Source organism: Pristiophorus japonicus, chromosome 18 (genome assembly GCF_044704955.1).
Source record: "Pristiophorus japonicus isolate sPriJap1 chromosome 18, sPriJap1.hap1, whole genome shotgun sequence".
Taxonomy (NCBI): Eukaryota; Metazoa; Chordata; class Chondrichthyes; family Pristiophoridae; genus Pristiophorus; species Pristiophorus japonicus.
Genome location: NC_091994.1, coordinates 84,396,345 through 84,422,926, shown reverse-complemented (window position 1 = coordinate 84,422,926; position 26,582 = coordinate 84,396,345). Strand labels below are relative to the sequence as shown.

The following is a 26,582-nucleotide window of genomic DNA, read 5'->3' as shown; positions in this document are numbered from 1 at the left end:
CATTTGTACCGAGGCGCCATGGCACATGCTCCAACAATGGGCCGAAAATTGCAGCCTCCCCGGGTGCGTACAATGTGCGCACGCACCCGAAGAGGCTTCACAAATGGCGGTTCTCGGCACGCAATGCGCAAACAACCCCACAGGAAGGACATCCGCAGGGCAGAGATTGGGCTATTTGGCCAACTCTTGCCCAGCGAATGTCCTTCAAACTCTTACGCTGGTAAAAGCAGGTGTATAGCTTACTTTTACCAGCGTAAGAGTTTTAAAACATAAAAAAATTAAATTCAATCAATAATTTTTATATTATAAACCCTGCCCATTAAGGTAAGTTGATTTTTAATCCTATTAAAACACATTAAAAAAAAATTCAAAGAAATAATTTTTTTTCTAAAACATTTAATTACTTAAAATTTATTGAAATTGAATGTATGTTTTTTTTTACTTATTGTGTTGTGTTTCTTGTTTTTGGGAGGTATTCTCATTGATGGGAGCTCATACAAACGGAGTTGCCATTATTATCAATGAGAATACTAGATGTTCATTGGTGGTCCAGGCCCACATGATCCCAGGATATGAATACGATCCTGGAAGACATGTTCCCGTACGCTGGACTGCGAAACTAGGCCTCCGACTGCAATCCTACATTCCTTCGGGACCACGAGATGTTTTCGTAAAAACATTTCCGGTCGGAGGCGTTCGCTCGAAGGAAGCCTCCGACCACAATTTTCCCCCCAACGTTTGCTCAGCAGGTTAACTGCACACATAAACTGCTGCGTCCAAGGGACAGAGTTGCGGATGATGAATCGTAGAAAGTTACACCACAGAAGCTGTCTGTAGCACTGACGTCCTAGAAGGATAATGTCGTGCATTGTTGATCTCATCACATTTACTTCTTTAGATACAAACCCTTGTACAATGCCTTGCATGTTATAGGCAGTGTGACTCACTTTTTGTCATGATCTAAGCAGTGTCTTGCTTAGGACTACAAGAATGGCGGAAGATGAATTGGACAGTGCTTAGAAACGATAGGATAGATAGTTCTATTTTAATAGGGTCCTTTCACTCGCTATATTGAAGCTTGGATAATCCTGTCTCGCAATAGCATTCCCTTGCCTTCTTCTGGTGGACAGTAAGAGAAGGTGAGGGATCAGCACTGAATTTCAGTCAGGCAACATCCTATAACCAAAGAGGTCATCATAGAATCATCGAAATTTCAGCACGAAAGGAGGCCATTTCAACCCACTGTGTCCGTGCCAGCCGACAAAGAGCTATCCAGCCTAATCCCACTTTCCATCTCTTGGTCCGTAGCCTTATAGGTTATGGCACTTCAAATGCATATCCAGGTACTTTTTAAATGTGGCGAGGGTTTTTGCCTCCACCACCCTTTCAGGCACTGAGTTCCAGACCCCCACCACTCTCTGGGTGAAAAAGTTTCCTCTAAAATCCCCTCTAAACCTTTTACCATTACTTTAAATCTATGCTTCCTGGTTGTTGCCCTCTCTGCTAAGGGAAATAGGTCTTTCCTATCCACCCTATCTAGGTCCCTCATAATTTTATACACCTCAATAAGCTCTCCCCTCAACCTCCTCTGTTGTAAAGAAAACAACCCCAGCATATCCAATCTTTCCTCATAGCTAAAATTTTCCAGTCCAGGCAACATCCTTGTAAATCTCCTCTGTATCCTCTCTAATGCAATCACATCTTACCTGTAATGTGATGACCAGAACTGCATGCAGTACTCTAGCTGTGGCCTAACTAGTGTTTTATACAGTTCAAGCATAACCTCCCTGCTCTTGTATTCTATGCCTCGGTTAATAAAGGCAAGTATTCTCAGGATTGAATTTGATTTGCCACTGTTCTGCCAACCTGACCAATTCACTGATATCTTCCCGCAGTCTACAGCTTTCTTCTTCATTATCAACCACACAGCTAATTTTTGTATCATCTACAAACTTTTAAATCATACCCCTTACATTCAAGTCTAAATCATTGATATATACCACAAAAAGCAAGAGACCTAGTACTGAGCCTTGCGGGACCCCACTGGAAACAGCCTTCCAGTCATCCATCGACCATTATCCTTTGCTTCCTGACTCTGAGCCAATTTTAGATCCAACTTGCCACTTTGCCTTGGATCCCATGGGCTTTTACTTTCATGACTTGTCTGCCATGAGGGAACAAAAGCTCTGCCATAATCCATATAGATGACATCAAACGCACTACCCTCATCAACCCTCCTCAAAAAATTAAATCAAGTTAGTCAGACGCGATCATCCCTTAACAAATCCATGCTGACTGTCCTTGATTAATCCATGTCTTTCTAAATGAAGATTTATCCTCACCCTCAGAAATGTTTCCAATAATTTTCCCACCACCGAGGTTAGGCTGACTGGCCTGTAATTACTTGGTCTATCCCTTGCTCCCTTTTTAAACAACGTTACAACATTAGCAGTCCTCCAGTCCTCTGGCACCACACCTGTATCCTGAGAGGATTGGAAAATGATGATAAGAGCTTCTGCTATTTAATTTCTTGCTACCCTTAACAGTCTGGGATACATTTCATCCAGACTTGGGGATTTATCCACTTTCAAAGATGCTAAACCCCTTAATACTTCCTCTCTCACTGTTTATTTCATTTAATATTTCACACTCCTCCCTGATTGCAACATCTGCATTGCCCCTCTCCTTTGTGAAAACAGACGCAAAGTATTCATTAATAACTATACCCACGTCTTCCGCCTCCACACACAGGTTACCTTTATGGTCTCTAATAGGCCCATCTCTTTCTTTAGTTATCCTCTTGCTCTTAACATATTGAAAACATCTTTGGGTTTTCCTTGATTTTACTTGCCAAATTTTTTTCATGCTGTCTCTTTGCTTTCTTAATTTCACCTGTCTATACTCCTCTAGGGTTTCTGCAGTGTTGAGACTCGGTATCTGTCATAAGCCTCCCTTATCTTCCTTATCCTACCCTGTATGCCCCTTGTCACCCAGGGGGCTCTAGATTTGTTAGTCCCACACTTTTTCTTTAAGGAAGCATACTTGCTCTGAACCCTAATGATCTCCTTGAATGCCTCCCACTGCTCTGACACTGATTTACCTGCCAGCAGCTGTTTCCAGTCCACTTTGGCTAAATCATATCCCAGCTTAGTAAAATTGGCTTTTCCCCAATTGAGAACGTTTATTCCTGGTCTATCTTTGTCCTTTTCCATAACTACCCTAAATCTAACTGAATTATGATCACTAGCACCAAAATGCTCTGCCACTGATCCCCCTTCCACCTTCCCTAAAACTAAGTTCAGACTACACCCTCCCTGGTTGGGCTTGCTACGTACTGGCTAAGAAAGTTCTCCTGAATGCATTTTAGAAATTCTGCATCCGCTATAAATTTAACACTAATTTTATCCCAGTTAATATTAGGGTAGCTGAAATCCCCTACTATTACTGCCCTATAGTTTCTGCACTTCTCAAAAATTTGTCCACAGGTTGCTCTTCTATCTGCCTTTGACTGTTTGACGGTCTATAGTACACTTCCAGCAGTGTGTTCACCCCTTTTTTGTTCAGTTCAACCCATATGGCCTCATTTGATGATCCTTCTAACATATCATCTCTCCTCAGTTGTTTCTTCAACCAATACTGTGAACCCCTCCCTCCTTTTTTTTAATCCCCCTCTCTATCCTGTCCAAAAACTCTGTAACCAGGAATGTTGAACTGCCATTCCTGCCCTTCTTTCAACCATGTCTCTGTAATAGCTACACCATACTCCCACATGTCTATCTGTGCACTCAGCTCATCTGCCTTATTCCCTAGACTCCTTGCATTAAAGTATATACCATTTAGCACTGCCAAACTCCCTTGTTGTCTATTCTCTAGCCTTTGTTTCCTCTGCCTTCCAAACTCGCTTACTAATTTTCTGTCTTCCAAGTCCAGCTTTGCTTCTCTCACTTTTGAAACTACTCTCAGGTTCCCATCTCCCTACCAAGCTAGTTTAAACCTTCCCCAACAGCACTAGCAACACCAGCCCCCCCGTGAGGATATTGGTCCCGGCTCTGTTGAGGTGCCACCTCCCCCAGAAATGGTCCAAATGCCTCAGGAATCTAACGCCCTCCCTCCTGCACCATTTTGTCATGAATGGGGGCCCAGAGGTACATGAAGCAACAATTATCGCTGGGTCACTTGAGAAGAGTGGCTGGCGTATGTTGTGAATTTAAACTGATATAAGTTGACGGCGGCTCTTTAAGAGCCCTTGGCTGAGCACTGTGAACCTTGATCTGTTGGGTAATGGATGAATTCCACTCAGAATGAGGCACATTAATTTACATCATAAGAAGGAAATGATTTTTCTACTTTGTCTTTGTACTCTGGGTAGAATATCACTAAGTGGTCAACCTGTGCTATTTTGGCTACTAAAAATGTAATAAATACTTGCTTTACTTTTGTGAAAATAGTCCCTGACACATGATACTTGGCAGAAAATTGTGTCGGCAAGTAATCTATTAAACCCAGCTGAGCTCTCCATTACTTCCTGGAGCTCCTTTGTAAATTAAATTAATCATTAAACAGAAGATTGTGTATTCAAGTCCCACCCCAGGGACTTGAGCACATACATCTAGGTTGACACTCCAGTGTAGTGCTGAGGGAGCGCTGCACTGTCGGAGATGCCGTCTTTCAGATGAGACGTTAAACCGAGGCCCTATCTGCCCTCTCAGGTGGACGTTACAGATCTCATGGCATTATTTTGAAGAAGAGTAGGGGAGTTATTCCCGGTGCCCTGGCCAATATTTATCCCTCAATCAACAGAACAAAACAGGTTATCTGGTCATTATCAGATTGCTGCTAGTGGGAGCTTGCTGTGCGCAAATTGGCTGCCGCCTTTCCCACATTACAACAATGACTGCACTTCAAAAGTACTTAATTGGCTGTAAAGTGCTTTGAGACGTCCAGTAGTCGTGAAAGGCGCTATATAAATGAAAGTCTGTCTTTCTTGAAATCCTGAAAAGAAATGATGCCCATTACTGAGGGAGTGAGACTAAACACAAGCGGGTCTCATTAAAGGAGGATGCCCTCCGATAGGACATTTTTAAAAGGGGGAATCTAATTGACAGAACCTTTTAATAGGGAAGTCTTCTTTTAAAGAGAACATTTCAACAAGACCTTAAATATCCCCAGAAATTCCCAGTGAAATATATAGCTCCCGGCTGTACAGCTCAAATTATTCAGTCACGTGATTCCAGATGGGGCATAGAAAATGCTTTGGAAGGTTACTTAAATTAGGAAACTTCTAAACGCTCAGCAGATAGTCACTGAATTGGAGGAAACAGCATGTAACTTGTCTTCACAGGAGCCACAACTAGCGCAGGGCAGATTGCTCCCACTTGTCAACACATCCCTCGCATTGCACAGGCTGTGGATTGAACCCGAGACCTTCTACATTTTGACTTGAGCCAAGAGAAGCTGAGCTGAGTTATTGTCAGGGACCATGGCTGACAAATGGCCTCCACCTCAACGAAAACTACAGGGAACGTCCACCAGTCTCATATCCTGGCTCCAAGGGCTGGATGTATTTCTCTTGCTTCATTAGGTGCTACAGAAGGCAGACTTGGAGTTCCATGTGGTTGCCCCATATGGCGTTCTGGTACTTTGTTCTTTGGTTTTGGCACTGTTTCAGTCAATCTGCGGCTTACATAGCAGATGGGCTTGCACGATTCTTTAGATAAAGATGCTGGTTTTCAATGATTTCTGGTGGGAGATGTTCCTGCATACAACACAACTTATCATGGAGTAAATTGTATGGAGGGGAGCCTCACTCGATGGGAGGGCTGATAGGACAGGACTAGATGACAGTGCATCCGATTCATGATCCTAGTGATTATCAAAACTAACAAAGGCAAAACTGGGAGTGGGGGTGGTGGGGGGCGGGTGAGGGGGGAGTAAATCATGTTCTCTGACCTCCGCACCCCAACTGTCTGATCTGTTCTCCCCGTAGAGTGAGGATCTGGCCTGAGCAGCTTGGAAAATCTACTCCTCTCTCCAAACAGAAAGTGCAGCATGCGTCAGTCAGCCCCTGAGAGAGAGCCGGCAGGTCAATTTCAGAAGCTCCTGTTACAGAGGGTAGAAGGGAACATGAAGAGATCAAAGCTGATGGTTTCCGAGTGCACATTGGCATTGCATGAAAGAAGCTAATCCAGTGTAACTATCAATTTACTCTGATAGGCTGGAAATTTTATTTCCCTGTTCTGACACTTCCCTTTAATTGCTCCCTTCTCTTTAAATTTCACATGTTGGCCATTTTTTCATTCTCATTACTAGTGTGCTCCGAGCACCTGTCCAAATAGTGCCATGGGAACTTTTATGTCCATTGGGGAAAGCAGCTGGGGCCTAGGTTTAACGTCTCATCCAAAAGACGGCACCTCTGACAGCGCAGTACTCCCTCAGCACTGCACTGGAATGTTAATCTAGATTTTGCGCTCAAGTCTTTGGAATGGGACTTGAACCCACAACCTTCTGACCCAGAGATGAGAGTGATATCCACTGAGTCACACCTGACATTTGTCGATTTGGCATCATCCATTTTGAGTTTCCACACAAGACAATTTTCACCCCCTCTATTGGTTCCCTTAGTGTTGCGTCAGTGCATTGTACGCTCAACAAATTCTTCTCTTCGCGGATTACACACAGCCACCTGTTGTGTGATTCCAGTTATTTGAGCAATCACAGAGTTACCAATAATAATGACTAATTACATTGATTTGCAAGTAATAACAGCTTGAAAAGCTTCGCACTTCAGATAATCTTCTATTGCAATTAAATGCCAGCACGGAATAGTACAACAGAAAATTATTAATGTCATTGAAGTCTCCTGATAAGTAAACCTTGTGAAAAACAGGTCGTTCAGTGCAAAGGAGTTTGAGTGCAGCAGAAATTATTTCAGTATCACTGACCTTCCCTTCATATGACTCAACACTGCACCAAGGCCTTTAGCGCAGGACACCAATGAGGTTGAAATGAGTAGACTGAGGGAGGTAAGGAGGTCCACAGAAGGAGGTCCTGGGAAAGAAGGAGTTAGAGTGGGAGATGGTACGATGAGATTTGATTTCAACACAATTAGGATGGAGGGAGAAGAATAATGTCGTTGGAGCCGAGGAGCAGCAAGACAGGATATGGGAGAATTATTTAACTCTTGGATATATTTGAGCTTCTAGCATTCAGGAGAACAGTGACATGAAAGCAAAAAAAGTTTCAGTAATGGTGACCATGAAACTATCAGATTGTTGTAAAAACCTGTCTGGTTCACTAATGTTCTTTAGGGAAGGAAATCTGCCGTCCTTACCCAGCCTGGCCTATATGTGACTCCACACCCACACAAATGCGGTTGACTCTTAACTGCCCTCTGAAATGGCCGAGCAAGCCACTTATTCAAGGCGGCGGTTCGCCACCACCTTCTCGAGGGCAATTAGGGATGGGCAATAAATGCTGGCCTTGCCAGTGACGCCCACATCTGGTGAACAATTTTTTTTTAAAGTTCCTTAGTTATATTGGTGTGTTCTGTGACATAAGACCCAATCTAATTTTTACAAGACAATCATAATGGCGGTTATGAACTTGAAGAGACAAATGATCTGACTTAGACTGTGAGCACAGGGCTGGGCAAAATATGTCTAAAGTTCAGAAGCCTCTAGTGAAATGAGAGATTATGAGGTTTTGTTCCCCACACAGGGTAGTGAATGAGGAATAAACTCGCAGTAAAAGCATTCGAAATTTCTTCAAAATGGAGCAGAGAAAGACTTGGTCGAAAATGTGTTGGAATTATAGGGGGTTAAATTGGTTAACTCCTCAAAATGGGTATGGGGATGCGATTAACCAGCGCCCGTTCATTCATGCTGTTTCAAATGCTGGCTGCGTGCATGCCGTTCATTGGTTGCACGCATCAGCATGGGGTCTGATTTTGCGAGTGGCTAGCACTACTTAAAGGCAGCCTGCACCTCTTAAAGCGGAGGTGCATTATGGCTGCAAGCAGTGGTGGGAGATTTTTGAACTATTAATCTGAGCTGTGATACTTTGAGGAATGGCTAAACATGTGGTAGAGCGAGCACCAAGGCTTCCTGGAAATGCATTGTGCTCCCGGAATACCCTCAGAGGGTAAGGCCTCCTGGTGAGAGCCTTGATATCCCTCCTCATCTCTCTGCGCACATGTTCCCATCTTTCTCGCTGCCTCCGCTCACTCCACCGTAGATGCCGGAGGGTGAGGTGGTATGCCAGTACAACCCCCATTAATGTTACCAAGTGTAGCAATTTGATTCTTTGAAGAATAAATGTAGCTACTTTTTATTTGCCACAACACTCCTGATACAAAAGAACCTTGAAATTACTGAATGAAGCTGTTCCAGTGGATGAAACTGACAAGAAACCACTGAAACTGCACTAACTGGATAGCTGTGAGTCATTACTTATGATCTCTTTCAATAACGTCCCTGGAACCAGCTTCCTGGTGCTTCACACCAGCTCTCCCTGTTGGTGTTTACTCCAGGTGCTAAGGTACGTGGTGAGAATCAATTTAGCAGATCGGGCGGTCAGTGAGCGATGTCACAATCCACCTTGTGTTGATGTCCCCATCCACCTTGTGTTGATGTCCCCAGCGATACCTATACTACCAGCGGCACTACGGGGGGGGGGGGGGGGGGATTTGGGGTACGGCGCTGGATTTGCCTCGCCACGGCGATACTGCTTTAGCTCCCCATTAGTGCTATCTGCTGGCACTAAGGGGACAAATTTTCCCCCGTGTGTCAATCTTTGGATATCAGAGAGTATTTATGCATAACTTGTCCTGTGGGTGGGGTGGGGGGGAATGCAGGTGGTGGTGATTGGATGGGTGGGGTGAAGTCCATGTTGGGGTAGATTCTTCATGGTACAACTAAGTTTGAATGGCAGATCACCTTTCCTTATTCTATGTTTGCTTAACTCTTTGAGCATTAGTCCCTCAATAGTCAAGGCACTGTATATAACCAAAGCTGGTTTGTTGCATTACCAGTTCTGATGAAAGGTCATTGACCTGAAACTTTAACTCCATTGCTCTCTCGACAGATGCTGCCTGACCTGCTGAGTATTTCCAGCATTTTCTGTTTTAAATTTCAGATTTCTAGCATCTGCAGTATTTTGCTTGTGCATTGCTTGACTGTCTTCGTTCCATGTTTTGCGACAGCCAACTTGACATTCAAGTTAATAGGATGAATCCATCCCATAGATGCTGGATAAGGTTAAGGATGATAATTGTACACCCTAAAGAGACCGAGATTTGTTAGAAACAATCTACAACAATCAATGCAATTGTGCGCAGTGGATAGCTGTTGCAGAACGTGTTTGTGTTCAGGGAGAATTATGGGCCAAATATGCATTAGTTGCCCAGCTAGTCCACCTGTCAGTGATGAGCTCAGTAACATCCTGCTTCTTTATGTTTTACAGTTTGATTGATGCTTGGGATAACTCAATGTGATAGTTAATTTGGAAAGCATAGCATATGTGTTTTGCAAATAATTAATCAATCTGTGGAAGCGTGCATCCTTTACAATAAGGTATGGTTGTGAGCCAAGGGCTGTAATTCCCCCATAAACTATGCAATCTTGGCAACGGGAGAGACACCTAGCAGTCAATTTCAACTTGGACCTGAGGGACTGTTAGACGCGCAGTTCTGATGTCCTTTTCTTCAATAGCGCTATTTAGGAGGGAAAAGGACGAGTGAACAGAGAATAGAAAGAACAGTTATCCTGATTTCACTATTCAATTTGCCATTGTTAGATTGGGCTCCCAAAGGCCTGGCCATCAATTACATGATGACCATCACCACCAATTTATTGAGGTTCTTCATTAGCAGTGCCATATAATTACCATCACTTCAATGCAGCAGAATGGAAGGAAGAGACAACAATGCTGCATTGCTTTCAAATCAGTTATCTCCCTATCTCTGCTTTAACCACTCTTGAAAGGTGCTGGGAAGGTTCTCAATTCATCACCAGGATCCATCGACAACCTTCTTTTATGTAACACCTTTAACACAGTAAATAGCCCAGGTGCTTCATAGACTTGTAATGCAAAGTGCGCAGGATGCCATCTTGGTAAAGGTGTTTGCGTGTGCGCACCTGATGACCACCGGCAGCATGTAGAGAAGGCAGATCATGATGTATATATATGTTCAAAGTGAATTTGATGTCATTTTCCAACTGCACACTCCAGCCCTGTCTTAACTTTGCATAGTTGAACACGATATTAAATGGAATGAAGGACTCCCCCCTCCGCCCCCGCCCCCCAATCAGCGCTATTTAAAGTGTATGGGGAGATGACTAAAAGTACAGTCAAAGGAATAGGCTTGAAGGAGGCTTTTGAAGGTGGGGAAGAGAGATAACACTGCAGAGTGGTTCAGGAATAGGGTTCTAGAAAGCAGGACTGACCATGCTCCCACCAATGGTGGAGCAGGGAATGCACAGACTGCTGGAATTGGAAGACAAGAAAGCTCGGACTGGGACGCATGACTAGAACAAGTTGCAGAGATTCGGTGGGATGAGGCTGGGAGCAAGTTGTAAATGAGGAGAATGATTTTCAATTCAACGCATGGTGAGGACAGGAAACCAATGGGAAGGAAGGACTTGCATTTATACAGCGCCTTTCACAACCTCATGATATCCCAAAGTGCTTTGCAGCCAACAAAGTACTTTTTGAAGTGTAGTCACTGTTATAACGTGGGAAAATGAGGCATCAAATTTGCGCATAAGAAGGTCCCACAAACCACAATGTGATAACGACCAGATAATCAGTTTTAGTGATGTTAGTTGAGGGATTAATATTGGCCAGGACACTTGCCCATCTTTGGATTGTGCCATGGGATCTTTTATATCTACCCAAGAGGGCAGACAGGTTTAACATTTAATCCGAATCACGGTACCTCCAATAGTGTGGCATTCCCTCAGTAGTGCACTGAAGTGTCAGCCTGGGTTACGTGCTCAATTCTCAAATGGGGTTTGGACCCACGGCCCCCTGACATCGAGGTGAGAGTGCTACCACTGAGCCAAGGCCGACATCTAAATAGGGGTCAGTAAGACCAGGGTGACAGATGAGACAGACTGCTTACGGGACAGGATGTGCACAGCAGAGTCTTGGGCGTGTTTAGCATATTGAAGTTTGTGTAGGGTGGAGGCTGGCTAGGAGAGGATTGGAGCTTTGAAGCCTGCAATAGTTAGGAAAGGCATTAGCTTGGATGATGTGGAATCTATATGGGTAGAGCTGCAGAACACCAAAGGGCAAAAAACATTAGTAGGAGTTGTGTACAGACCTCCAAACAGTAGTAGGGATGTTGGGGAGGGTATCAAACAGGAAATTAGGGGTGCATGCAATAAAGGTGTAGCAGTTATAATGGGTGACTTTAATATGCACATAGATTGGGCTAGCCAAACTGGAAGCAATACGGTGGAGGAGGATTTCCTGGAGTGCATAAGGGATGGTTTTCTAGACCAATATGTCGAGGAACCAACTAGGGGGGAGGCCATCTTAGACTGGGTGTTGTGTAATGAGAGAGGATTATTTAGCAATCTCATTGTGCGAGGCCCCTTGGGGAAGAGTGACCATAATATGGTGGAATTCTGCATTAGGATGGAGAATGAAACAGTTAATTCAGAGACCATGGTCCAGAACTTAAAGAAGGGTAACTTTGAAGGTATGAGGTGTGAATTAGCTAGGATAGATTGGCGAATGATATTTAGGGGGTTGACTGTGGATGGGCAATGGCAGACATTTAGAGATCGCATGGATGAATTACAACAATTGTACATTCCTGTCTGGCATAAAAATAAAAAAGGGAAGGTGGCTCAACCGTGGCTATCTAGGGAAATCAGGGATAGTATTAAAGCCAAGGAAGTGGCATACAAATTGGCCAGAAATAGCAGCGAACCCGGGGACTGGGAGAAATTTAGAACTCAGCAGAGGAGGACAAAGGGTTTGATTAGGGCAGGGAAAATGGAGTACGAGAAGAAGCTTGCAGGGAACATTAAGGCGGATTGCAAAAGTTTCTATAGGTATGTAAAGAGAAAAAGGTTAGTAAAGACAAACGTAGGTCCCCTGCAGTCAGAATCAGGGGAAGTCATAACGGGGAACAAAGAAATGGCAGACCAATTGAACAAGTACTTTGGTTTGGTATTCACTAAGGAGGACACAAACAACCTTCCGGATATAAAAGGGGTCAGAGGGTTTAGTAAGGAGGGGGAACTGAGGGAAATCTTTATTAGTCGGGAAATTGTGTTGGGGAAATTGATGGGATTGAAGGCCGATAAATCCCCAGGGCCTGATGGACTGCATCCCAGAGTACTTAAGGAGGTGGCCTTGGAAATAGCGGATGCATTGACAGTCATTTTCCAACATTCCATTGACTCTGGATCAGTTCCTATCAAGTGGAGGGTAGCCAATGTAACCCCACTTTTTAAAAAAGGAGGGAGAGAGAAAACAGGGAATTATAGACCGGTCAGCCTGACCTCAGTAGTGGGTAAAATGATGGAATCATTTATTAAGGATGTCATAGCAGCGCATTTGGAAAATGGTGACATGATAGGTCCAAGTCAGCATGGATTTGTGAAAGGGAAATCATGCTTGACAAATCTTCTGGAATTTTTTGAGGATGTTTCCAGTAAAGTGGACAAAGGAGAACCAGTTGATGTGGTATATTTGGACTTTCAGAAGGCTTTCGACAAGGTCCCACACAAGAGATTAATGTGCAAAGTTAAAGCACATGGGATTGGGGGTAGTGTGCTGACGTGGATTGAGAACTGGTTGTCAGACAGGAAGCAAAGAGTAGGAGTAAACGGGTACTTTTCAGAACTGCAGGCAGTGACTAGTGGGGTGCCGCAAGGTTCTGTGCTGGGGCCCCAGCTGTTTACATTGTACATTAATGATTTAGACGAGGGGATTAAATGCAGTATCTCCAAATTTGCGGATGACAATAAATTGGGTGGCAGTGTGAGCTGCGAGGAGGATGCTATTAGGCTGCAGAGTGACTTGGATAGGTTAGGTGAGTGGGCAAATGCATGGCAGATGAAGTATAATGTGGATAAATGTGAGGTTATCCACTTTGGTGGTAAAAACAGAGAGACAGACTATTATCTGAATGGTGACAGATTAGGAAAAGGGAAGGTGCAACGTGACCTGGGTGTCATGGTACATCAGTCATTGAAGGTTGGCATGCAGGTACAGCAGGCGGTTAAGAAAGCAAATGGCATGTTGGCCTTCATAGTGAGGGGATTTGAGTACAGGGGCAGGGAGGTGTTGCTACAGTTGTACAGGGCCTTGGTGAGGCCACACCTGGAGTATTGTGTACAGTTTTGGTCTCCTAACTTGAGGAAGGACATTCTTGCTATTGAGGGAGTGCAGCGAAGATTCACCAGACTGATTCCCGGGATGGTGGGACTGACCTATCAAGAAAGACTGGATCAACTGGGCTTGCATTCACTGGAGTTCAGAAGAATGAGAGGGGACCTCATGGAAACGTTTAAAATTCTGACGGGTTTAGACAGGTTAGATGCAGGAAGAATGTTCCCAATGTTGGGGAAGTCCAGAACCAGGGGTCACAGTCTGAGGATAAGGGGTAAGCCATTTAGGACCGAGATGAGGAGAAACTTCTTCACCCAGAGAGTGGTGAACCTGTGGAATTCTCTACCACAGAAAGTAGTTGAGGCCAATTCACTAAATATATTCAAAAGGGAGTTAGATGAAGTCCTTACTACTCGGGGGATCAAGGGTTATGGCGAGAAAGCAGGAAGGGGGTACTGAAGTTTCATGTTCAGCCATGAACTCATTGAATGGCGGTGCAGGCTAGAAGGGCTGAATGGCCTGCTCCTGCACCTATTTTCTATGTTTCTATAACAAAAGCGCAGAAAAGAAATGCAGCAGTTGTGAGGGTGAGTGTGGAGCGGAGGTGGGCAAAGCTGTGGAGGTGGAAGTAAGTGATCTCAGCGGTGGACGGATTGTGATGTTGAAACTCAGCTCAGGCTCAACAGAACACTAATCTGTCAAGTTCAGTCCAAGTGGAGCTTAAATTAAAAATAATTCATATTTCTTATTTTGCAAGTGGACTTTTTGATTTACAGTGTGACCTGATGATCGAGGAAGAAATATTGGGTGGACCACTAGGAGAACTCATTTGGTCATCTATAAAGAATGCATTAGGATCTTTTACATCCACTTGAGCAAAAAGATGAGGGCCTTAGTTTAATGTCTCATCTGAAAGATGGCTCCTTTGCACACTCCCTCAATACTACACTGGTATGTCAGCCTAGATAATGTTTTCAGGTGCCAAGCAAGGCTTCAATCCACAACCTTCTGACTCAGAGGCAAGAGTGCTACCAATCTGACATATGTACTTCCTTAGAACATAAGATCATAAGAAATAGGAGCAGGAGTAGGCCATCCGGCCCCTCGAGCCTGCTCCGCCATTTAATACGATCATGGCTGATCCGATCATGGACTCGGGTCCACTTCTCTGCCCGCTCCACATAACCCCTTGTCGGTTAAGAAACTGTCTATCTTGGTCTTAAATATATTCAATAACCCAATTTCCTCAGCTCGCTGAGGCAGCGAATTCCACAGATTTACAACCCTCAGAAAAGAAATTTCTCCTCATCTCAGTTTTAAATGGGCGGCCCCTTATTCTAAGATTATGCCCCCTAGTTCTAGTCTCCCCTATCAGTGGAAATATCCTCTCTGCATCCACCTCATAATCTTATACGTTTCGATAAGATCACCTCTCATTCTTCTGAATTGCAATGAGTAGAGGCCCAACCTACTCAACCGTTTCTCATAAGTCAACCCCCTCATCTCTGGAATCAACCTAGTGAACCTTCTCTGAACTGCCTCCAAAGCAAGTATATCCTTTCTTAAATATGGGAGCCAAAACTACACGCAGTATTTCAGGTGTGGCCTCACCAATACCCTGTATAACTGTAGCAAGACTTCCCTGCTTTTATACTCCATCCCCTTTGCAATAAAGGCCAAGATTCCATTGGCCTCCTGAACACTTGCTGTACCTGCATACTAACCTTTTGTGTTTCACGCACAAGTATCCCCAGGTCCCACTGTACTGCAGATTTTGCAATTTTTCTCCATTTAAATAATAACTTGCTCTTTAATTTTTTTCTGCCAAAGTTCATAACCTCACATTTTGTAACATTATATGCCATCTGCCAAATTTTTGCCCACTCACTTAGCCTGTCTATGTCCTTTTGCTGATTTTTTTGTGTCCTCCTCACACATTGCTTTTCCTCCCATCTTTGTATCGTCAGCAAACTTGGCTACGCTACACTCGGTCCCTTCTTCCAAGTCATTAATATAGGTTGTAAATAGCTGGGGTCCCAGCACTGATCCCTGTGGCACCCCACTAGTTACTGATTGCCAACCTGAGAATGAACCATTTATCCCGATTCTCTGTTTTCTGTTAGTTAGCCAATCCTCTATCCATGCTAATATATTACCCCCAACCCTATGAACTTTTATCTTGTGCAGCAACCTTTTATGTGGCATCTTGTCAAATGCCTTCTGGAAGTCCAAAGGAGGCAGGAGGCTATGAAGGAGCACCATTTTTATAGTGAAATAAAACAAGTTAATCCTGAGGCAATATTTCAAGTTCAACCACACCCACAAGTCATGGGGACAAGCTGGTTAAGGGCAAGGTCGAGACTGCTGTCAAGATGATCTTGCACAGAGTGATTAATAACTGAATGGTATCCAGGTATGCAACGTATGCACCTGTGAGTATGCTCATAGATTATGGAGCTGCTGAGTTTGGAGTGGCTTAGCCAGTCACATGATGTTCACAAGACTCAATAAAACCCCAGTCAGTTGGGTTCAGGGGATCCACGAGGAGGCAGGTGGTTGTTAGCCTGGTGGATGAACTGGTAATGCTTAGTGTGATTGTTAAACCGTTTGCTAATAAACCAACTAGTTCTTAATAGTAATGTGTTGCTAGGAATTCTTAAGCAAAGAACCCATGAAGCAAATACATTACAAATGTAGGAGCACAAAATAAGAACTGCACAAAATAAGAGCTCACAGGGTTGTGGGTAATATATTAGCATGGATAGAGGATTGGCTAACTAACAGAAATCAGAGAGTTGGGATAAATGGATCATTTTCAGGTTGGCATACTATAACTAGTGGGATGCCACAGGGATCAGTGCTGGCTCCTCAACTATTTACAATTTATATTAATGACTTGGATGAAGGGACCGAATGTAATGTAGCCAAATTTGCTGATGATACAAAGATAGGTGGGAAAGCAAGTTGTGAGGAGGATGCAAAGAATCTACAAAGGGATATAGACAGGCTAAGTGAGTGGGAAAAATTTGGCAGATGGAGTATAATGTGGGAAAATGTGAGGTTATCCACTTTGGTAGGAAAAATAAAAAAGCTAATTATTATTTAAATGGGGAGAGATTACAAAATGTGGTGGTACAGAAGGATCTGGGGGCCCTTGTACATGAAGCACTAAAAGTTAGCATGCAGGTACAGCAAGTAATTAGGAAGGCAAATGGAATGTTGGCCTTTATTGCAAAGGGCATAAAATATAAAAGTAGGGATATCCTGCTACAACTGTATAAGGCGTTGGTAAGACCACACCTAGAGTGCTGCGTACAGTTTTGGTCTCCTTATTTAAGGAAGGATATACTTGCACTGGAGGCAGTTCAGAGAATGTTTGTGCAGTTGATTCCTGAGATGAAGGGGTTGTCATGAAGAAAGGTTGAGCAGGTTGGGCCTATACTCATTGGAGTTTAGAAGACTTAGAGATCTTATTGAAAAGTATAAGATACTGAGTGGACTTGACAGGGTAGATGCAGAGAGGATGTTTTCCCTCGTGGAGGAATCTAGAACTAGGGGGCGTAGTTTCAGAATAAGGGGTCGCCCATTTAAAATGGAAATGAGGAGGAATTTTTTCTCTCAGAGGGTTGTGAATCTGTGGAATTCTCTACCCCAGAGAGCTGTGGAGGCTGGGTCATTGAATGTATTTAAGGTGGAGATAGACCGATTTTTGAAAGATAAGGGAGTCAAGGGTTGTGGGGAGCAGACGGGAAAAATGGAGTTGAGGCCAGGATCAGATCAGCCATGATCTTATTGAATGGCGGAGCAGGCTCGAGGGGCCAAATGACCTACTCCTGCTCCTATTTCTTACGTTCTTATATTCTTCAAATTCTGAAGTTGTTCGAGAGAGTTTGATTCGATGATGGGAGCGACCATAGATTTCCATGAAAGGATGTTATCTTTGTGCCAAACGGCCTTGTCATCTCTATTTAACTTTGTGATTCAGCTTAGCTCATCTCAGCTAAATTCAGAATCAAGTCACCATGTGGTGTTCAACTCAAATGCATTAAAAAAAAAGGGAAAAAAAAAAATCGCTGATTGCTCAAAACGTTTTATCTGTAAAGTAGGGCAGACTGCCGGTGCTGGCTGGCTCCGTTGGGAGGCCCTCTCGCGTAACACATTGTTCAGTGGCTGTTCTGATCCTCAGTCTCTCTCTTAATAACAACATTTTTTTTTTTAATTGCCCAAATCAGTTCCTGCTCAGTGAATAACCTGTTTTCCCAGAACGGTTTATTCTGCTCTCATAAGTCCTGTGTAGGTGTAAGAATTTTGATATTGTAAATTTCCTCAAGCTCCCACTGGTTTGCCTTCACTCAGACCGAGAATCCCTCGATGAAGGGGCAGGGCCCACGGTGCAAGAGACCAACAAGGTTGAAAGGAGTGGGTAGAAAATGAGGTGAACCATGAAATAATATTTAGGCAATGGCAAGCTTCAGTCTTTACAGCCCAATAGACTTTTGAATAATAGGAGGACTGAGTGAGGTAAGAAGGATGCGTCAGGCATGGCTCAGTGAGCACCCTCGCTTCCGAGTCAGAAAGTTATAGGTTCCAGTCCCGCCCCAGTGACTTGAGCAGGTAATCTAGTACTGGGGGAGTGCCGGACTATAGGGGGTGCTATCTTTTGGATGAGACATTAAACCAAGGCTCCATCTTCCCTTTCAGGTGGATGTAAAAGATCCCATGGCACTATTCAAAGAGCAGGGGAGTTCTCCCTGGTGTCCAGGCCAATATTATCCCTCAAACAACATCACTAAAGCAGATTATCTGTTCATTATCACGTTGCTGTTTGTGGGAACTTGCTGAGCGCATATTTGCTGCCTCGTTTCCTTTCGTCACAACAGTGATTGCACTCCAAAAGTACTTTATTGGCTGAAATGAGGTTGTGAAAGGTGCTATCTCAATGCAAGTTCTTTATTTTTTTTCTTTTTCAAGGGAAGGAATTCCTCAGCCTCGTGAAAGAATAGTCTAATATACCGATCCAATGGGAATGCCACTGCATCGGCGGTGGGGCGAGCTTTGGTCTGCCTGGCGCTCTCCACCCTGACCTCAGAAGACGTTTCTGGATCAGGCTCACAGTCATGTTGGAAGTGGTCTCCTGGCAGTATTTCTGGCAGGACCAAGCGAGCTGCCACTGGGCGTGTGAGGAAAAATATCGATGCTGCAACGCCTCGGGCACCTGTAGTAGCGACTGCTGCTTGCAGCTGAAGAAATCTGCCGCACTTGTCAAACTGAACTCAGCTTCTGGGCCGCTTAAACCTTTCTTCCTCTCCTAAGCTGTGCTAGATGTCAGGAACACAACAGTGTTGCTAAGACAGAATAGTGAAAAATACTTCAGATGAAGGGTTTTGATAGAGTAATTAAGGATAAGCTGTTCTTACCAGCAGGAGGATTGGTAACCAGAGGACACGGATTTAAGATAATTGGCTAAAGAACCAGCGGGAAGATGAGGAGAATTTTTTGTATGCAGCAAGTTATGATAATCTGGAATGCACTGCCTGAAAGGGTGGTGGAAGCAGATTCAATAGTAACTTTCAACAGGGAACTGGGAATATATTAAGCAACAACAATAACTTTATTTATATAGCACGTTAACATAGTAAAACATCCCAGGAGCATTATCAAAAAACATTTTTACATCGAGCTACAGGAGGAGAGATTAGGGCTGAGCTTGGTCAAAAAGCTAGGTTTTAAGCAGCATCATAAAGAAGGAAAGGGAAGTAGAGAGTTGGAGAGGTTTAGGGAGAGAGTTCCTGAGCTTGGGGCCTAGGCATCTGAAGGCACGGCCGTCTATGGTGGACTATTAAAATCGGGGATGCTCAAGAGGCCAGAATTGGAGGAGCCCAGATATCTCAGAGGGCTGTAGGACTGGAGGAGGTTACAGAGAAAGGGAGTGGGGAGGCCAGGGAGGGCTTTGAAAGCAATCTTGTAAAGAAAAAATCTGCTGGGCCATGAGGAAACAGGGGAGTGGAACTAACTGGATTGCTTTTTCAAAAAGACAAGCACGATGGGCTGAATGGCCTCCTTCTGTTGCGTATTTCCGTCATTAGCATTAAAGTTGAATTTGGCTGCCTGATATTGAGTGGCCACCGTCACTGTGGGATGGGGAGTTGGTAGAACGGCTCACTCCCATTTCCTGCACTTGGAGGGTTCGATTAAGTTCCAAAAAGGAGAGTAAGAATTTCGGAAAATGCAGGCCAATGATTTGGAGTAGACACAGTCTTGATTGGAACAGAGAAAGGATGCACGGAGGAGGAAGTGCATACAGGAAAGGGTACTGAGAGCTTCGGAGAACCATGACAGGAAAGCTCAGAACAGCAATGATGGTAGTGGGATTGAAAGAATAGCAGGATTGATAGATTATAGAGACAGGATTTCGACAGAGTGAGAGCTTGGCAGCTGGAGGTGAGAGAAAAATTGATTATCAATAAACAAATCTTTCCAAAACTCGGCAGCCCGTGCCCTAACTCGCACCAAGTCTCGTTCACACATCACCCCTGTGCTCGCTGACCTACATTGGCTCCTGGTTAAGCAATGTCTCGAATTCAAAATTCTCATCCTTATTTACAAATCACTCCAAGACCTCGCCCCTCCCTATCTCTGTAATCTCCTCCAGCCCCACAGCGTCCCCCCCCCAAAAAAAAATGTCTGTATTCCCCAATTCTGCCCTCTTGAGCATCCCCGATTATAAATCGCTCAATCATTGGTGGCTGTACCTTCTGTTGCCTCGGCCCCAAGCTCTGGAACTCCCTGCCTAAACCTCTCTATCTCTCTTTCCTCCTTCAAGACGCTCCTTAGGGCCCAAGTTTCGGCCTCAGTTGCTCCTGATTTTTTGAAGCAACTGGTGTAGAACGGAGTATCTTAGAAATTTAAATTCTCGGCATTTAGTTTGCTCCAGTTCTAGTCAGTTAGAACAGTTTCACTTTGGAACAGAATTTTTTTCAAAAGTGGGCGTGTCCGGCCACTTACGCCTGTTTTCAAAGTTTCGGCAGTGAAAACTTACTCCAAACTAACTTAGAATGGAGTAAGTGAAGATTTTTGTACGCTCGAAAAAACCTTGTCTACACTTTAGAAAATCAGGCGTAGGTTACAAATCAGGAGTAGGGAATGGGGGGAGGGAGGTTTGAAGGGAAGTTTACAAACATTAAACACTTCAGTTTTACAAATAAAGAGCCATCATCAATAATAAATGATAAATACATCAATAAATCAACCAATAAATCAATCAAAAAAAATTTATAAGAAATAATTTTTTTTTTAAATCAATAAATAAAACATTTTCTACTTACCGACTGCAGCACCGGGAGCCCTCCAACAGCGTGCTGGGATTCCCCCCCCCCCAGTGTGTCTCTGTCAGTGTCTCTATCTCTCTGTCTGTCTGTGTGTGTCTCTCACTCTCTGTCTGTCTGTCTGTATTTCTGACAGCGAGGGGTGGAGGGGAGGGGGAGGAACGGTGGTGGAGTGGGGGAGAGGGGGTGGGGGGGGAGAGGGGGTGGGGGGGAGAGGGGGTGGGGGGGGTGGGGGGGGAGAGGGGGTGGGGTGGGGGGGGTGGGGGGGGAGAGGGGGTGGGGGGGGTGGGGGGGGAGAGGGGTGACAAGGGAGGGATGGGAGGGGCGGGGTGACAAGGGAGGGATGGGAGGGGTGGGGTGACAAGGGAGGGATGGGAGGGGCGGGGTGACAAGGGAGGGATGGGAGGGGCGGGCTGACAAGGGAGGGATGGGAGGGGCGGGCTGACAAGGGAGGGATGGGAGGGGCGGGGTGACAAGGGAGGGATGGGAGGGGGGGTGACAAGGGAGGGATGGGAGGGGCGGGGTGACAAGGGAGGGATGGGAGGGGGGGTGACAAGGGAGGGAGGGGAGGGAGGGGAGGGGAGGGGGGTGACAAGGGAGGGAGGGGAGGGGGGTGACAAGGGAGGGAGGGGAGGGGGGTGACAAGGGAGGGAGGGGAGGGGGGTGACAAGGGAGGGAGGGGAGGGGGGTGACAAGGGAGGGAGGGGAGGGGGGTGACAAGGGAGGGAGGGGAGGGGGGTGACAAGGGAGGGAGGGGAGGGGGGTGACAAGGGAGGGAGGAGAGGGGGGTGACAAGGGAGGGAGGGGAGGGGAGGGGGGTGACAAGGGAGGGAGGGGAGGGGAGGGGGGTGACAAGGGAGGGAGGGGAGGGGAGGGGGGTGACAAGGGAGGGAGGGGAGGGGAGGGGGGTGACAAGGGAGGGAGGGGAGGGGGGTGACAAGGGAGGGAGGGGAGGGGGGTGACAAGGGAGGGAGGGAGGGGAGGGGAGTGACAAGGGAGGGAGGGAGGGGAGGGGAGTGACAAGGGAGGGAGAGAGGGGGGGAGGGAGAGAGGGGAGGGGGGTGAGAAGGGAGGGAGGGGAGGGGGGTGAGAAGGGAGGGAGGGGAGGGGGGTGAGAAGGGAGGGAGGGGAGGGGGGTGAGAAGGGAGGGAGGGGAGGGGGGTGAGAAGGGAGGGAGGGGAGGGGGGTGAGAAGGGAGGGAGGGGAGGGGGGTGAGAAGGGAGGGAGGGGAGGGGGGTGAGAAGGGAGGGAGGGGAGGGGGGTGAGAAGGGAGGGAGGGGAGGGGGGTGAGAAGGGAGGGAGGGGAGGGGGGTGAGAAGGGAGGGAGGGGAGGGGGGTGAGAAGGGAGGGAGGGGAGGGGGGTGAGAAGGGAGGGAGGGGAGGGGGGTGAGAAGGGAGGGAGGGGAGGGGGGTGAGAAGGGAGGGAGGGGAGGGGGGTGAGAAGGGAGGGAGGGGAGGGGGGTGAGAAGGGAGGGAGGGGAGGGGGGTGAGAAGGGAGGGAGGGGAGGGGGGTGAGAAGGGAGGGAGGGGAGGGGGGTGAGAAGGGAGGGAGGGGAGGGGGGTGAGAAGGGAGGGAGGGGAGGGGGGTGAGAAGGGAGGGAGGGGAGGGGGGTGAGAAGGGAGGGAGGGGAGGGGCGTGAGAAGGGAGGGAGGGGAGGGGGGTGAGAAGGGAGGGAGGGGAGGGGGGTGAGAAGGGAGGGAGGGGAGGGGGGTGAGAAGGGAGGGAGGGGAGGGGGGTGAGAAGGGAGGGAGGGGAGGGGGGTGAGAAGGGAGGGAGGGGAGGGGGGTGAGAAGGGAGGGAGGGGAGGGGGGTGAGAAGGGAGGGAGGGGAGGGGGGTGAGAAGGGAGGGAGGGGGGGAGAGAAGGGAGGGAGGGGGGGAGAGAAGGGAGGGAGGGGGGAGAGAGAAGGGAGGGAGGGGGGAGAGAAGGGAGGGAGGGGGGGAGAGAAGGGAGGGAGGGGGGGAGAGAAGGGAGGGAGGGGGGGAGAGAAGGGAGGGAGGGGGGGAGAGAAGGGAGGGAGGGGGGGGAGAGAAGGGAGGGAGGGGGGGGAGAGAAGGGAGGGAGGGAGGGGGGGGAGAGAAGGGAGAGAAGGGAGGGAGGGGAGGGGTGGAAGAGAGGGGAGGGGAGGGGGGAAGAGAGGGGAGGGGAGGGGGGAAGAGAAGGGTGGGAGGGGAAGGGGTGAGAGAAGGGAGGGAGGGGAAGGGGGAGAGAAGGGAGGGAGGGAGGGGAAGGGGGGAGAGAAGGGGGGAAGGGGAAGGGGGGAGAGAAGGGGGGAAGAGAGAGAGAGAGAGAGAGAGAAGGGAGAGAGAGAGAGAGATAGAAAGAAAGGAGAGGGAGGCTGAACGGGCTGGGCCCGGCCGGGCCCAAGACTTCGAGCTTAGACTTACCGGATTGACAGGTAGGTGGCGTCGGGTCCGGGGTCCGGGGGGTCGGGCGCGCGGATCTGGGGGAGCGCGGGTCGGGGCGGAGGGGAGTGGGGGGTCGGTCGGTCAGGGGGGTGGGGCGGAGATCGGTTGGGGGGGTAGAGGGAGATCGGTCGGAGGTGGGGGTGGGAGATCGGTCGGAGGGGGTGGGAGATCGGTCGGGAGCGGAGGTCGGTCGGGGAGTGGGGGGGAAAGGTCGGGAGCGGGGTAAGCGGAGGTCGGGAGCGGGGGAAGCGGAGGTCGGGTCGGGGGGGGCGATGGGAGCGGGAGTCAAGTCGGGACCGGTCCGGTCCGGAGGAAGCAGGAGCTGGGCATGGGAGGAGCCTTATTCACGCAGCCCCAGTGAGGCCATTCGGCCAGGGCTAGGGGATGCGTGCTTCGGGCCCCTCCCACACAGTTTTGGGCGCCTGGAGCTACTGCACATGCGCGCCCATTGTAGCGCGCATGTGCAGAGGTTCCGGCACTGTTTTCAGCGCAGGGACCTGGCTCCGCCCCCTACAGCTCGTGCTGCGCCGCGCCCAGCTGCAAACGACCTGCACGGAGCCGGAGAATCTGGAAGTTTTTTTTAGGCGCACTTTGTGGCGCGAAAAATGGGCATCCAGGTCGGGGCTGCGCCGTTCTAGGCGCGGCCCGAAACTTGGGCCCTTAAAACCTATCTCTTTGACCAAGCTTTTGGTCTCCTGCCCTAATATCTCATTATGTGGCTTGGTGTCAAATTTATTTTCTCATAATACTCCTGTGAAGCACCTTGGGACGTTTCACTACATTAAAGGTGCTATATAAATACAAGTTGTTGTTGTTATTGGGGAAGGAAGGAGAGAGGTGTCCGAAATGGCCATGTTTTTGTTACTGATTCTTATACTTCTGAAGCTTTTTCAACATGCCCACTATCATTTGGGCACAAATTAAAATGCATCATCTGGAGGGGACATGGATTCAAGCTTTTTTCTGCTCTCCATAACTAACAATCTGCGCACAACATCACGGGATTACATGGCTTTCAAATATGTGATTTCTGAGAAGGCGAATTTGTTGACAGTTCATTAATTACAGAGACAAAAACAGGCAGCGCCTAGTCTTTTGTTAGTAGAGAAATCTCACTCGCAAAGAACCTAAACAAAAATAACTCAATGTTTGTCACTGCTCATGAGTGTGGTGGCTTTCTCGTTTTGTCAAGGTTAAAGGGCAAATCCACTGATCCTGCATTCTCAGTGGGCAGCTATGCTGGAAGGAGCTACAACCTTGCAGTGCTGATTTTCCAACCTATGCTTCCTTCCGGCACGGTATCAGCGGATTTACCCATATATGTAACATAGAGCTCCCCCTAGTGGACTACTGCTCCACCTAGTGGACTATTGTGATAATGCAACTACTCATAGAAATATAATAAAAGGATCATGTGGCAAGGTCACATGACATGTTCCTGTAAAGCCATCTTGTGTATGTTTGTGATGTCATAAAGAATATATCACAGTATACTCAAAAGAGTACCCACCACACACAATCTGTGCACTACAGAAGATCTCTTGTTCCACCACAGCAACACTCCCGAAATATGACCGTCCTCGAATTCGCTCCCCAGGCATAACAAACAAAGATCATCAAACCTGTGTTCTGTTAACTTACACATGACATTAAGAAAGACATGACCATATGCTTCCAGAAACTTCTTGCGGTTTGTCCTGTCATAGATCCCAACATGGCACTCGAAAGGTCCATTATCCAAAATACGGACTTCAGGAATTCTGTTTTTTAAAAAAAGAGGGAAAAAATTAAAACACATTTCACCAAGTAAAAATCTGATTTAATCTCACTTTATTACGAAGATACAATAGGGGAAATTCTGCGACCTGCTCTCGCAGCAAAGAAGTCTGCCCTTGAAGGGAGCACAGCTTGGAACTGGGCTGGAACCTTGTAGCCCCCAATTGGACCTGCGCTCCCTGTCAGTATAGCTCCCCACTGAAAATGCAGGTACCAACTACCTCTTGTGTAGATTGTGAGTATATCTGTGTGTTATTTATGGTTGTTCATGGACTGCACCATAGAAAAGTTAGTCTGGTCACCAAATGGGATACACAGATAGACAAACAGACAAACTTGCATTTATATAGCACCTTTCACGACCACCGGACGTCTAAAAGTGCTTTGCAGTCAATGAACACTTTTTTGTAGTGCAATTCGCCCGAAATTCGCACACTGTCCACCTCCCTACCTTTTTCCTCCTTAAAACCTACCTCTTTCACCAAGGTTTTGATCACCTGCACTGTGAAGCGCCTTGGAAGGTTTCACTACGTTAAAGGTGCTATATAAATGCAAGTTGTTGTGTTGTTCCCACACCTGGGCCGGGATTCTCCGCTTGACTGGCCTGTTTTTTTTAGTTCTGTTTTACAATTCACCTCAAACTGTCCAAACCAGCGCAAAAGGTTGCGGAATCTTAAGCGTAAATTACATCCAATGCATATCGAGTTTCCACGTTCTGGTTTAAAAATCATCGTGCTAGAAGCCGGCCCCTCCCACAAAACTGGCTACACTTACAGATCGAATTAATCATCATTGCGTGTTTCTGCTAATCGAGCTGTTTGCGGCCTTCGAGGAGGCTGGTTCTTTAGGGCGCAAGGTCAGTAATAGGTATTGTGGAAATGTATTTTCATCTAAGCTGATACCATACGGTATTTGTGTGCCCTTTGCAATATATATATAACAAAATGGAGTCCTGGTCCTTCCAGAACTTTCTGCATTTTAGCAGTCAGCTTGCATAAACAGCTAAACCTGGTTTGAGATGGCTGATGGCCATCAGACAGCTAGGAGACAAGTCATGCTGAGACAAGTACCTCCCCATGGTGCTCTCCTATTGTCTACACGACAAGAGTTCCATGTCACCCCACCCTTTTCTTCTAGACTCAAACCACCAGCCATTATCTCTTGTAGAGACCTCATCCATTTGATGCAAACAGATAAACTGACTAGGAAACTGAACAATCCTGACACAATGCAAGACAGGTGATAGCCCATTACCACGCTCTCATGGAGTAATGGCCGGCTGGCCAACTAATAACCCTGACAAAAGGAAATATCTGGAAACCATGTCAGGACAAGGATGTAGTAATTAACTCTTTATCTGTATTCACTGACTGCGAGACAGAGCCAATACACAGGGAGAGGCCATAACTTGGGTTTTACTGTATAAATATCTTGTGAAACTGTACCATTGCGGAGGTGTTCACTTAGCCCTTGACTGAGTGTGACCTACCCCTTGCTAGCAAGTAAATTAAAGAAACTTCTGCCGGAGCTGTAAGTGTCGGAGTCATTCTTTTCGGAGGTCGAGATTTCGACAGTATGTTTTAAAAGGTTTTGAATATATCCTTTATTTTACTAAGAAACTGTACACCAAGATAACCAGCAAATGGTTCTGTATAGCTTTTTAAGTCATTTTCAGTTATTTAAAATCAGGTTACTCGCAGGCAGTAGATTGACACTGTGATTTAAAATG

General features: G+C 46.7%; 1 protein-coding gene across 1 annotated transcript in view; it reads right to left on the bottom strand.

The window, feature by feature from the left end:
- igsf21a (immunoglobin superfamily, member 21a) overlaps positions 1–26,582 on the bottom strand; it is a 364,267-nt gene that overhangs the window by 157,995 nt on the left and 179,690 nt on the right. Inside the window, exon 4 of the mRNA XM_070860200.1 lies at positions 24,719–24,837. Coding sequence (XP_070716301.1) covers positions 24,719–24,837 — 119 coding nt within the window. The remainder of the gene's footprint in view (positions 1–24,718; positions 24,838–26,582) is intronic.